This window comes from Peromyscus leucopus, chromosome 12, assembly GCF_004664715.2.
Source record: "Peromyscus leucopus breed LL Stock chromosome 12, UCI_PerLeu_2.1, whole genome shotgun sequence".
Taxonomy (NCBI): domain Eukaryota; kingdom Metazoa; phylum Chordata; class Mammalia; order Rodentia; family Cricetidae; genus Peromyscus; species Peromyscus leucopus.
Window position 1 is genome coordinate 8,271,259 of NC_051073.1, and position 13,904 is coordinate 8,285,162.

The 13,904-nt window shown below is 49.3% G+C and overlaps 1 protein-coding gene across 1 annotated transcript in view; it reads right to left on the reverse strand.

The window, feature by feature from the left end:
• Nucleotides 1–1,458: 1,458 nt before the first annotated feature.
• The window catches only part of Hunk (hormonally up-regulated Neu-associated kinase), a 109,268-nt gene continuing 96,822 nt past the window's right edge, over nt 1,459–13,904 (reverse strand). The window contains 3 exon segments of the mRNA XM_028877052.2: nt 1,459–4,900; nt 7,415–7,595; nt 13,773–13,820. Of these exon segments, the coding sequence (XP_028732885.1) occupies nt 4,242–4,900; nt 7,415–7,595; nt 13,773–13,820 (888 nt within the window). The 3' untranslated portion in view covers nt 1,459–4,241.

A 13,904-nucleotide genomic window follows, 5' to 3' on the forward strand; every position in this document is an offset into this window, starting at 1 on the left:
GGCACAGAGGACCATACACAGACAACAAATGCAGTAACCAAGAGGCTTTCCAGACCCTGCTAGAAAAATCAGTCCATCTTGCATTCTTTCCGAATTTGCCTCACTTTGTGATAGGTCTCTGTGTAAATGTCCTATTGGTTTAGTCTCACAAACCCCAGTAGATAACAAGGGGCTTCTATCTACATCAGATTCAGAAGAAAACAAGAGAGTCCACAAAGGAAGCGGTCTGTCCAGCTTCACGAATCAGTGGAGGGTAGCAGAAAAGGTCCGATGATGCTCAATGATCTGCAGGTCTTGAGACACTACACTGTTCTGAGAATGACTTAAGAAAGCTTACACAGTTCCTCCCGGGAACCTCGGAAGTGCCTGCCACAATGACAGCTTGATTTGCCCTCGGTGATCCTCCAAGCACATGGTAGCCAGTTCACCTGAGAACTCTGGGGTATCCTCTTTACGAAGATTGGGAGAACTGAGTATGGTGGTGCATATCTGTAATCTGAGCACTCAGAAGGTTGAGGCAGGAGGACTGTGACTTCAAGGGCAGTCTAGGTTATTTACATATGATAAGAACTTAATCTAAAAACAAAAACAAAACACAGAAGGAGATAGTTGGGTATGGTGGCGGGACATGTGTTCTCAGAATGCTGAGGCAGGAGGATTATGACTTCATGGCAAGCCTGGACTACATGAGACCTTGAAGAAGAAGAAAAGAAAAAGAAGAGACAGTAGAAGCAGGAGGATGGAGGAGGAGGAGGAGGAGGAGGAGGAGGAGGAGGAGGAGGAGGAGGAAGAAGGGGAGAGGGAGGAAGTGGGGGAGGAGGCTAAGGTTGGACCTGAGAATCTTAGGTTCCTTCCTGCTCTGAAATGCTGCGTTTCTTACAATAAAATGTCCAAACCACACAACTGCTCCTTTATCTCTAACTTCCGAGTGAGCTGTGCAGCAGGAACAGAAGTCCTGCCGGCTTTGTAGCCATGCAAGCCTCTGAGCCTGTAGTTCCTGTGAGAAAGGGACACACGGCTTTAAGGACGGTGGCACCCTACTGAAAAACATTCTGTGAACAGTTATGAACGGTGTCATAACCAGGACAATCCAAACAGCTAATGTACACCTATCCCATCACATATCCACCTCTTTCCCTGACTCGGGACCTAAATAAAGGACAGAGACCAGAAGCGAGATGCATGGCCATCCTTCTGTGATTCTCCCTGGGAAATCCTGACCCATCAATGTGAAAAACATGCTGAGGCATCTTGAGTTGCCATTCAGCCCATGAGTCCTATCAACCTTTGGAAACACTCACTGCAGGTGAAATTAACCAGGGGCTGCTAGAATAGAAAATGCCCCCAAGCCCCCCACCTCTCCATACCCATTGGTACCGGTGCCAAGAGTTTTAAGTAAACAATGGTACTCTGTAGTACACACTCCATGTTTTAAGATGTGTCAATAAATAAAGCAGCCATAGTGAGGAAAAAGTGTATTTCACAGCCATTATAAAAGTACATATATTCAATCATGGTGACATAAATATAGTCCTTACTTATGACCAAACCGTACGACTAAAATGGACTCTTCCTCCTGGACTTCACACAATGACAGTTCGGTCCTTCTCATCAGTAGCCACAGGCTGACTGAAATATATCACAGGCAAAGACTCATGAAGGACAGTCATGGGTCAAACAGACGACACTCCATACCTAACGAAAGGATAGTCAAGTTTTCCATATAAATATAATAAAACAAGAATTTAACATTTCTTCTTCCCCTTGGTTTCACAGAGTTGTCTGTCAGGTGCATGCACACCCCCAAACACAGCTAAGTCTCCCCTCCTTGCTCCCCTTTGCCTCCCGCTGGGTTCACTACACACCTGAGTTCCGAGTCGGTTACCAGCAGCAACACGGGCAGCTGGGGGTGCTTCTGACACCATTCTCGAAGCGTTCCAAGAATGGGAAACACTTTCTCCATGAGCTAACACCAACACACACACACACACACACACACACACACACACACACACACACACACACACACGAGGAAAGCATACCGCCAGAAAAAGACATAAGGGGCTATGAAAAAAGGGGCAGGGTACACAGGTATACATCCTACCAACTTGCAGAGCCAAAGGGTTACAGTTGGCAGTCATCTTTCAAAAAGGATTCTTCACCCATCAAAACTCAAAACACATTGCGCCAATACAGCGTCTGTAGATGATTCTTCTCTTCCCTCTGCTTAGAGAGTTCTGTTTTCAATGTTAAGTCCTGGAAGCTGAGCAGAAGCCATGCTGAAAAACAGCACTGGCTGCTGGGAGGAGACTGGCCTCCTCCTAAAGGGCCCTAGGGAGGGGTGAGTCCCTCCCTAGGATTAAGCAGCCCAGGTCTTTCCAAGTTCAGCCAAGACTAGAGCATCTTGCTTCCAGGGTCGTCCAAATGTGTGTTCTCTTCTTGCCAGGTCAGAGCTGTGAGAGGCCGAAGGATGCCACCATTGGTAAATGAGAGACGGTGACGCTGTCTCATCCCTCACTGGCAAAGGCTGGCTTCGTGATTTTAATGAAATTAGCTCACTTCAGAATCAATGGACCAAGATAATGAATCTGGCTTCACGGCTACAGGTGTGGTCTCTGATTACATCTGAAATAGCCAAAAAATCGAAGGTTCTGGGCTCTTCCATAACTCATCTTCTAAACCAACTGTGACCCAACTTGTACCGATTCTTCCCGTCCTTACAATGCTGCTCATGACTGGGCAGTCCCCTGCTAAGTACCAGGGTCCAGGATCCACACAGAGCCAGTCCCTTGTCAAGAGCCAGCTGGACATAATCAGACAACACCAGATTCCACAAAAGACACAAGGGGTGTCACAGTCACAAAACCAGAAATGCATCTTTGGTTCAATCCTGGAGGGGGAAGGTGCAGACTATAAGGTGGAGGACACTGCTTTCTTTGGGGATGAAACTGTCCACGGACATGCTCCCAGTGGGCAAGCCTGTTCCCAGCCCCCAGCACAGCTAAGCTCTAACCACAGCAGAAGGATGTACAGCAAATGCCTCCTTCTTGCATCTCAATTCTGCCTTAAGAATCCCTTCTCTCTTTCTCCAGAACCTTCTGGAGCTATGTTCTATGCCTTCAGCTGCTGCCACAGTATAAACACAGGATGGCTAGGCTGTTGTCCCTCATGCTGGCCACCAGGGTCTAATGCTGCTACCATCGGCACCCAGACCAGCTTTCTGGCCATCTGAGCGGCAGCCTCGCAGAAAAACATGAATTTGGTCGAAGTACTTCCCATCTGGCCACCTAGGCTTTTAAAAATTGTTATTTTGAGCCAGACAAAGGGGCATACACTTGCAATCCCAGCACTCTGGAAGCTGAGGCAGGAGGATGATGAGTTTGAAGTCAACCTGGGCTACTCAATGAGACCCTGACTCAAAGAAAAAAGAAAAAAAAAAGAAAAGAAAGAAAAAAAAGAGTTACTTTAATTTAATAGCATCATATAAAGAAAGATTTCTTTGGACAAGTTCATTCAATCTTAGCAAGTTTCAATTAAAAAAAAAAAGTTAAAATAAAGGCAGAAAAGACCATTTGTGAAAACATTGCATGGGAATGAGTGTTTTCAGTCTTCATCTTCCATCTGGGCTCTCACGGTGGGGTTCCATCTTTGTCTGAGGCTCTATCCCATCTTCCTCTGGGGTTCCTGGGGTCTGGCACTGTGCCTCACCAATTCTGCTCTCCCACAGGGACTCACCGGTAGGGTACGAAGGGTTGCTCCCCTCGGGAGGAATCCCCAGGCTGGGTGAACGTCCTTGCAGTGGCATTGGTCCCTGTGAGACTATGACTGGCCACTGAACAGTGCAGTCTGTGAGAGGCACACATGGAGCGGAGGCGGGAAGGAAGGCTGGGTACCGATCTGGAAATCCGCGTGGTCCCACAGATGGGGGTGTGGTTTTCAGCTCAGCCCAGCCGGGGGATACTGGAGAGGACTGGATGAGGGGTTGTAGGAAAGAGGGTCTCGGACTGGAATGGGTGGCTCCTACAACCAGTGCCCCCTGATTCTCAGCATCTCGTAGGGTTCCTAAGTGAGACTTGGTGTGTGGGCTTTGAGTCTGTGGATTGTGGCTGATCTGAGCTTGGAACATTGTGTGGAAGGAATAAAGGATGCTCTTGTGAGGTTGACTGCTCATGCCCTGATGTATGTGTGGAGCGCTGTTCCATTGCCGTCCTCACGGAGACCCAGAATCTTGCCGTCCTGGGTTAACACTGGCCCTTTACACCATCAGCCAGGTCAAAGGAGAGGCTAGAGGGGGCCGTGGGCTGCAGCGGGGACATGCTGGCCTCCAGGGACCTCTCTGAGGAAGGCTGCAGGCTCTGGTGCCGCTTCCTCAGCATCTGTCCAATGCCCATCATGGGAAACCTTCCCCTGCTTTTCACACAGTTGGGGCTCCCCAGAGGCTGTGTGAGGCCATTGCTGGGAACCGGAGGAGGGGAACACACGCCCTCCTCTTTTGGGGAGCTGTTCTTATCTTCATGACTGAAAGAAACCAGCGTGGAATGCAGTGGAGTTTGGAGAGGTGATGTGCTTCCAGACAGCAGCCCCGGAGAGAGTGTCCGCTCACTAGAATTCCTCCGAGCCAAGCCCCCGGGGGAGTTCAGGATCCTATAGTGGTGGGAAGGGGACAGCAGTTCTATGTGGTCCTCGCGATCCACAGACTCAAAGGAGCGTACCATATCCAGCAGCAGCGGCTCTTCCTTGGGGAGGATGCTGGCACTTCCTGGCCCTGGCTGGTGTGGCTCTAGTTTCTTTACAATCCTGGGCGTCCTGGGAGGTGGGACAGGGATGAACTCCATGGAAGAAGAAGCCACACAATTGGAATCGGAGGTTTTGCGGAAAAGATTGCGGCAGCCGAAGGAATCTACACACCAAGAAAGCAAGACCGTGAAAAGATTTGAAAAGAGCTCACATACCATCCTGCCTGTGCTGTCCCCCAGCTTAACTGAGATAGCAACCTGGTACAGGGCAGGAGGAAGCATGAAACCAATGACCTGAGACAGTTAGAGGAAGTGTCAACCAGAGCTCCGAGGTCCCAGCAGGAGCCCCAGAAGTCCTCCTAGGCTATAGGAGACAAGAGGCTGGACCAGAAGCCCTAACATCCACCATTGATAACTGAAAACTCCTGACTCTACCAAGAGGCCTTTGAACAAAGAGGTTTACCTGCTCAACAGAATATCCATTAAAGCTTGGAGGTCCACAGACTCTGACTTACTGAACCCACAGACATCTGGTCTCTTGACTGCTGACCCCAGAAGGACTTGTGTCCCTCAACTTTCTTGTTAAGTTCATCATGGTAAAAAAAAAAAAAGTGACAGAAAGTTGATCAACTTAGTGTCTTTCTGTCTACAGTTTGGCAAAGTATACACAGCTATTTCATCCTATAGAAATAATGCTGCCCTTACAGTTATTTCATCCTATAGAAATAATGCTGCCTTACAGTTATTTCATCCTATAGAAATAATGCTGCCTTACACAGTTATTTTATCCTATAGAAATAATGCTGCCCTTACAGTTATTTCATCCTATAGAAATAATGCTGCCATTACATGCTGGTGCACTCTTCTTGTCTCCCTACACTATGGCAATTCCCACTCTACCTGCAGATCCACGAACTTGGCCACTCTAGGAATGTAAACAGCCTCATACAGTATCCGGACTTTGAAGCCTGGCTCATTCCCTTAGTGCGAAAGCTTACAGGTTCATCCGGGCTGTGGATGTCTCTCCTATTTCAAGCCTCCCTTGTGGCTTTGAACCCCACACAGCTGAGTCAAACTTCAAACAGAAATATGAGGCAAAGGCAACCAGCCAATGCCCAGATTTTCCATCCTGAGTTGGCACGGACCAGAATCCAGGTTTGTGAACTGTACCAGGAAAGAGAGAGAAAACCTCCCGAGAGGCTTGACACGTGGGCGGAAGAAAGCCAAGTTCATGCAGAATAAGCTCTGTCTCGGGCTCTTCTCACTGCGTAACATTTTATGGGCTTCATCATGGCCCAGCTGCAGGAGCAAGCTGCTGCCCAGTGGGGGTGATTTCAGGAGCAGCTCAGGGCACTGAGAATCTCCCTTGCCCACATAAATAAATACTCAGGCATGGAAGTAAATCTCCTCAGGCAGCAGATGCCTGAGATGTGACAGCAGAAAGAAATAAGATTTCATTAATGGCTAATATTGTCAGTGCTCCGGCTGGCTCAGGAGCATGGCTTCCTCTCCGAAGTCTGTGGCATTAGTGCACCAAGACAGGCTGCACCAGGCAGTGAAGGACAGTTGCCACCCCAGAGGCTCTCTGAGCAAAGCAACAAGCCTGAGTGGACCTCAGACGGCCACATCCCTCCCCAAGCCTCAGATGCTGCAACCTCTGTAAATAAATAATAAAACCTCTGCGACCAGACTACAATAATGGGAGCATTCCTGCCTCAGGATTCCATGTTAGGACACCCCCAGCTTCCATGTCTCCCTCGCGGGGGTGTTTCTCACATGCACGTCAAGCCTGTGCCATCCTGGAAGGAGCCTCACATGCGTCAGTGATCAATGATAGACTGGATTCTGAATCAGGACACGTTGGATCCAATGTGTAGGTCTAACAGCCAGTGCCTATGACACTGAGGGACTCAGTGAAGACCTTTGGCTCCCAGCAAACAGTAGCGCTGGGACTTGAACTTGGGTCTGAGAACCCTACCATCACTCTAGACCCCAGACTCAGCAGTCACGCTTGAATGCCTCATGGGGCCATGTTTCTAAGACAAGCTGCAATAAGACCACGCCCAGCACTTGCTTTTGCCCCCCACCTCCTCCTGTGCCTGCTCCTCTCTACCTATCCCACTGACCCCTGTAATCTCATGTACTCACTGTGGCCCCAGAACATGGTGTGTACCAACCTCTCATCCTACACATCTTCATCTGGTCCTGTGCCCTCATCTCCTTCTATGATACCTTATACCTTCGCCTCTGGTCCACAGTACCATGCAACCAAATCTCTGCTCCGACATGCCACGAATCCCCAGACTCTTATACCACAATTATCTACCTGATCTCTGCTCCCTCAGTCCCACGTACCCCAGCCTCTGCTCCAACAACACTTTCTACCCTAACTTCTGCCTCTACAGTTCCATGCACCCCAACTCTTCTTCCACAGTCCCGCACACGCTGACGACTTGCTGCCACATCTTAATCCCCTCTCCTGCAGCACTCGGTACCCTAGTCTCTGTTTCCATTATACTATGTGCCCCCCTGTGTCCTCTCAAATCCTGCACAGGTGGTCAACACCCCACCGTTTGGCTCCCAAGTCCCATTGCCTTAGATATGCGAATGGTACCTTCCAAAAGGCATAATCACCTCTGTCCTGAGCCTACACAGCCACCCCCAAAGAGCTGACCCACCTTTGTCGGGAAAGCCTGCCTTGGACGTCTTCCGGTCTTTGAGCAGGGCTTTGGTGTTCTGAATCTGCGTGATGAGTGAGGCTGAGGGCTGTTTGTGGGAGGGCAGGCTCTTGTCCAACTTCTTGGAAAATGGACGATGGAGAAAATCACCCCTCTTTTCTTGTTCTTTGGGCTTTTTATCCTTCAAATCAAAAGTGAACACACATATTCAGACACCCACAAGAATATACTTTAGGATTCTTCTCTGAAAAGTCACCCAAATAGAAGAGGGGAACCCCAGCTTTTACATGCTGTATACTTCGCAGTGTGTGGGTAAGGGGAGGGGGTAGGGACTGAGGTCTAGCCCATGCTCCAGGGTGCAGCTCCCTCTGCCTTGGAGCAAATAAATGTGGATTCTCTCTAGCTCATTTGCACTGTCCTGTGTCGACATGTTCTGGAGTGGTCAAGGCCGCCCTATGTGATCAGGTATCCTGGAAAACTCTGAAGGAACGAAGGTGCAAACAACCCAGAATTCTAAAGAACTACATCTGAAGCACTGCCCTAGTTGGGCATGCGGGTGCAGACCTGTGATTTCATTATTCTGAGATTAATCCAGGAGGATTTCAAGTTCAAGGCCAGCCTGACCTACACGGTGAGACCTGGCTGTCGTTAATTTTGACTTCCAACTTGAATGGATTGAGCAACATGTAGGGGCTTTAAAAAGCCTGCTCCTGGAGGTGTCTATGAGGGCAATTCCTGGGGCCCTCAGCTCACGAGAGCACTGGTCCTATCTATGCATCTGTTGATGGCTTCAAAATTTGAACAGAATGTTAGGACAGAGGTGACACTTAGGGAGGCGGGGCTTGATGGAGAGAGAGGTCACTGACAGTGTGTGATTGGCAGCTACATTTTGTCTTGGCCTCTTCCTATCGCTCCATTTGTTCCCCATCTGCCATGATATAAACAGCTCTGCTATGCCCTTACCGCTATGGCCTGAAACCACTGAATCAGAAGCAAAATAATTTGTCCTATAAGTTGTTTTTTTCTCAGGCAGATAGCACAATGGAAAAGCCCAACACAGACCCTGTCTAAAAACACCAAACCCATCCATCCATCCACCCATCCATTCATCCATCTACCCATCCATTCATCCATCTACCCAACCATCCATCCACCCACCCACCCATCCATTCACCCATCCATCCATCCACCCACCCACCCACCCATCCACCCACCCATCCATCCATTTATCCACCCACCCATCCATCCATCCATCCATCCATCCATCCATCCATCCATCCATTCATCCATCCATTCATCCACCCACCTACCCATCCATCCATCCATCCATCCATCCATCCACCCACCCATCCATCCACCCACTCACCCACCCATCCATCCACCCACCCACCCATTATCAAGTGGTACCCTCAGATGCCAACTGTAATGAACTCTGCCAACAGAGAGAGAACTGCTTCCGCTAACCTCAGACCCAGTGTGTTTAGTCTGTACTCCACAGAACCCCGAGAAGTCCTATTAGATCTGTCACCTTTCCTCTCGTCTAAGCATGGGAGCATCTGCACAGGATCTAACCCTCGTAGGTATGCTGCCATTTGTTTTAGCTGTAGAGTTCATCTTTACAGAATCAGATCATAATCCCGCTAATGGGCGTGGTCATGACTGTTTGCTTTGCCTTCAACCCCACGGCCTCAGGCATCGAGCCAGGTACGTAGAAGCAGCATTATAAGCAGCTATTTGGAGGGAGAAAGGGTCAGTGGAAACTGAACTGAATTAAAATTAATTGAGTTCAAGTTTCTGGGAACGGTGAGGCCACGAAGCAGCTGCAGAGGGAGAAATGATTTCTCTGGCCCTGACGACTGTACTGATGTTTACCACTAAACACAGGCGAGGCATCCCTGACCTCGCCCGGCTGAGGGGAAAAGGCAGCTTTCCACATTTTTTTTTTTTTTTTTTTTTGCCTTCAAGTTGAAGAGGACTTGCAATTGGAGGGAGCTCATCAATTTTTCATTTATGTGCTGAAAGGCTTTGGGAGGAAGCATCGCTTTGCACTTGTACAAAGTGCCCTACCCAACGAGGATGCCCGGCACCTTTGTAGAGAGCTCATTATGCCAGGGTCACTGACGGGAAAGAACAACAGCGGAGGAACGGGAAGTGGGGTGCTGGTCTCCAGGGCCACTGCCGGGGGCTGTAGCTTCTGGGAGAGCTAACCCTTAGCCAGAGAAAGGGGCGTGAGATGGATGGAGAGGCCCGCCCAGCTCCTACAGGCTTCTTCCGCAGCCGCCAATGCCATTAGCAAGGGCACAGAGAGGCGTGATGAGGAAACAGCCTGGGCTGGCCCAGTGATTTACCCCAGGACCAGGCTGAAAACAGATCTCCAAGCCCTCAAGTCAGCCCTGTGGACTGTTGACTCCACACGGCCGGGGGTAGGGTCAGGAGGTGGCAGCTGGGGGGACACGCAGGAGGCGACTCCTAATAAAAGGAAGACCTCAGCTGCACACTTCTGCCTCTCAGCTGTGCTACCCGACACATGGAACCTTCCACCACGTTGAGAGGCAGCAAGAAGGCCCTCCCTCCCTCCCCAGATGCCGGCCTCAAGTCCTTGGAAATGTACGAAATAAACTTCTGTGGTTGATAAATGATCTGGTCTCGGGCATTCTGTTATAACAACAGAAAATGCACTAAGACATCCAGGAGAGCATGAGGTGTGTTCTAGGTGACCATGGGAAGGTCAGCAGGAGAAAAACCAGTTTACACTGCTCTCTGCTCCCCTGTTTCCTGAAACACAAACAGTCCACTTTCTACCTTTTCTAAAGCAAAAGGGACCAAGCTTTTATAGCAAACATACATGGAGACAGACAGACATACACAGAAACAAGCGTGTGCATCAGCATACATAAACACACTCACACCACAGATGTACACATAGACACAGACACACAAATAGATATATACACAGACACACACAGAGACAGACAGATAAACCCACACACAGAGACAGACAGGCAGGCAGATAAAAACGTACACAGAGACAAACAGACAGACAGACAAACACACAGAAGCACATACACACACACACACACACACACACATGCGCGCGCGCGCGCTCCTGAGTAGCATGAAGGAGGATATGATAGGTCTGTCCTGAAAAGTCTGGAAGAACTTCTTTTGTTCATTTTTTTTTTTTAAATCTCTGTTCTTATGCAAAGTTACCATTTCTCTCTGTTAATACCACAGCAGGAAGAAACACATGAGATGCACTTTAAAATAAAACTCCATAGAAAAGATCAAATTGCATTCACACTATTTTAGAATTAAAAAAATAAAGACCAGCAAAGGCTCCTTCAGGCTGCAATGCATAGAGGTCTGCCAGCAGCTCAGGTCTACAGGTCTACTGTAGCTCCTTTCCAGCCCCTTTGGGGGTTCTTGATAGTTTAAGAATCAGGTTATAAAAGCTCTGGGGCCAGGAAGACTGAACTTAGTAGCAAGAAGTGTGTGAGCTGTGGGGGTCTGCCGCAGAGGAGTCCAAGGTTGGCCTGGAAGACCAAGTTTCCCCTTGATCAAGGGAGGGATATGGAAGGAGAAGGGGGAATTGCTTGCTGGCCGGAACCTTCCAGGTATCCTTGCTAAGGCCATCTTCGCTGGACTTGGGCTGCAGCATGCAAACCATCAGAACATGCATCTCCATAGAGATTTCATTGAAACTATTTCCAGGGAGCTGTCAAGAAATCGCCCCTGAACACTCCTTGAACCGGATGAACCTTGGGCCAGCTCATGTGTAAGTGCAGATGTCCAAAGGAGAGACGTTTACTTAACCGGCTGATCCCACTGCCTCAAACACGTGCCGATGATCACCCAGTTAGACTTTTTCATCTGTTTAACCTATTTTCTCTAAAGGAAATCCCCTAAGGAGCTGGATGCTAACAATGCCTTATATAACAGAAAATGATCTTCAGAGAGACAGACTACACTCTTCCTTCCGAGGGCATGTGTCCCACCTACCAGTTCTGGGGCTGGCAGGGTCCCGGTTCCCTGATTCTCCTCAGTCAGGGTTCACTAGCATCCGTGAGGCCTAGAGGACTAGTGAGGAAATTCACACTCTTGACCCTTAGCACTCTTTGCTTATACCCACAGGACAGTTTATAACAAGTCAGACGAGAGAGGGCCACATGGGGTGGGTCAAGAACGTGTGTGTGTGTGTGTGTGTGTATGTGTGTGTGTGTGTGTGTGTGTGGTGGGTCAAGAATGTGTGTGTGTGTGTGTGTGTGACAGAGAGAGAGAGAAAGAGAGAAACAGCCAGAGAGAGAGAGAGACAGACAGACAGACAGACATCAGTTGATATTAGCTGTTGTTCTCAATCCTGCTCTACCTTATTTACAGAATCAGGGTCTCTTGCTGAGCTTGGAGAGCACAGATGATTTGGCTAGTCTAACTAGCTAGTCTTGGGGCTCCCCTGTCTTCTGAGTACTGAGGATACAGGTGGGCCATTATGCCCCTTCAGCTTTGATATGGGTGCAGGGGATCTGAACCCAAGATCTCACAACAGAGCAAAGTACCTTGTCCACTGAGCCACTGTTCCAGTCCCACAAGCAGAAACCTGACCTCTAGCCACCAATTCTACCCACTAGAGACAATGTACAAACAGTTACAAATTTTTTTAACGTGGGCCCAGAAAGGCTGATTTGCATTAAGCTCCTTAATATCCTGTACCATTCAATGGAAGAAACAGATCCACTGAGCGTTTAGAGACTGTGAGTGTCTGTTCCAGCAGCCAACCTGAGGGGAAGGCGCAGTCCTCGGCCTCTAAGCCCTGAGCTCCAGAGAGCTGGTCCCTTTCAGAGTCTCCCTTCCTGACTCTCTAGAGGCAAGGCAGCCACCAAAGAACAACCACCATGGTAGCAGCTTGGCAGTGAACCCCATCCCTGGCTCTCTGCAACTTGCTGTGACCGCAGGCAACTCCCGCCACCTCCAGGGAAGTGCATCCCCGTCTGTAACTACAAGTGTGGTCCTTCCCAGTCCTGCAGCACAAGCAAGAATCCATCCTGCATCTGCGTGGTACTCAGAATGGCAGACACTCCGATTTAACAAGGACAGGTTCTGATTTAACAAGGACAGGGACTCGGCGCCTCCTGTCACCCCAGGCTGGAAGAACTGCCCCTTGGGAAGCTGACTTCTCTCCCACATAGAGGGTGACTAGAGCACAGGAAGAGCCCTGGAGCCTCAGGGCACTTGGAGATCTTCCATGGGGGGGGGGGGGGTGAATTCCATCAAGTTCAGCTCACTGGGAGCTTGACTGATAACTAAGGAGCTTCATCCAGCTGCTTAGAGAATCAGAGCCAGCCACCTCTCCCACCCTGGATGGCCAGCGTTCCCAGATGTCATTAGACAGCTGGCATTGGTTCCGTTATGCTTCTCATATTAGAGAAAGCCAGATTTGGCAAATGCAGAAAACAAAACAACAACAACAAAAATCTACGAGTGAGTTTATAAAAAGAAGAGTCAATTCATAAATCAGACCACAGAGCCAGGACCCCTGGGCTGCTGCAAACGCTGTGTCTCATGCAGAAGAAACAGGAATGCAAGACCATGAAAACAGAGTCAGCTCAATACAGCAAGCACCAGCCCGTCTGAGGAGGATCTGATCAACTCTTGACAGGGTTCTGTGCACCTCAATTCAGGGTAAGAAAAGGGGGCTGCGGGGCTTGGTCCAGGACAGACACTGGCTGGTACTCAGGGTCACATGGCAGTGGATTCCACGGTCAGCTTGGCTAGGCCACGTGATCTGGTGTGCGGGTAACTCCAGTGTATACGCTACTGTGTAGAGGGCGTTTAGCATCTTTAACCGCTCCCTCAGCGGGTGCGGGTGACCTTCCTCAGTGTGCTGTGTCTCATCCAGTCAGCTGAGAAGGACAGGAAGAGCTGGAGAGCTGCCGCAGAGTGCTTGCTACCCAACCACGAGCACCTGCGTCTGGATGTTAGCACTCATGTCAAAAGCCGGCGTGGTCTTGGGCACATCTGTAACCCTGGCACTTTGAGAGGCTGAGAAAAGAGGATTTCTGAGGCTTTTCAGCCTAGCTGAAAAAACAGTTATAGGCTCAGGGAGAGACTCTGCCTCAAAAGAATGAAGTACAAAGTGACAGAAGGGGTACACCCAATGCACTGCCCTGTCTCTAGAGTTAGTTTCACTCACACACACGTGCACACAAACCACACACGCAAGAATTTAAAAGATGGTTATCTGTCTGTCTATAATCAATCTATCTTTCTACCATATCTCTGTTTTCATATGTGTATGCAAGTGAGAGAGCATGTATCTCTCTGGAGAGTCTGGCTAATCCATCAGAAACCCCCAAGCTCTTACCTGCACAGCATGGAATTCAAAGTCTTTTGTCCAGGTGTCCAGGGAGGCCTGGGAAGACACCAATTTTCATCAATTCAAGAAGCTACATCTATTACTTATTCCCAAAACCCCATTCCCAGGCCTCCCCCTACA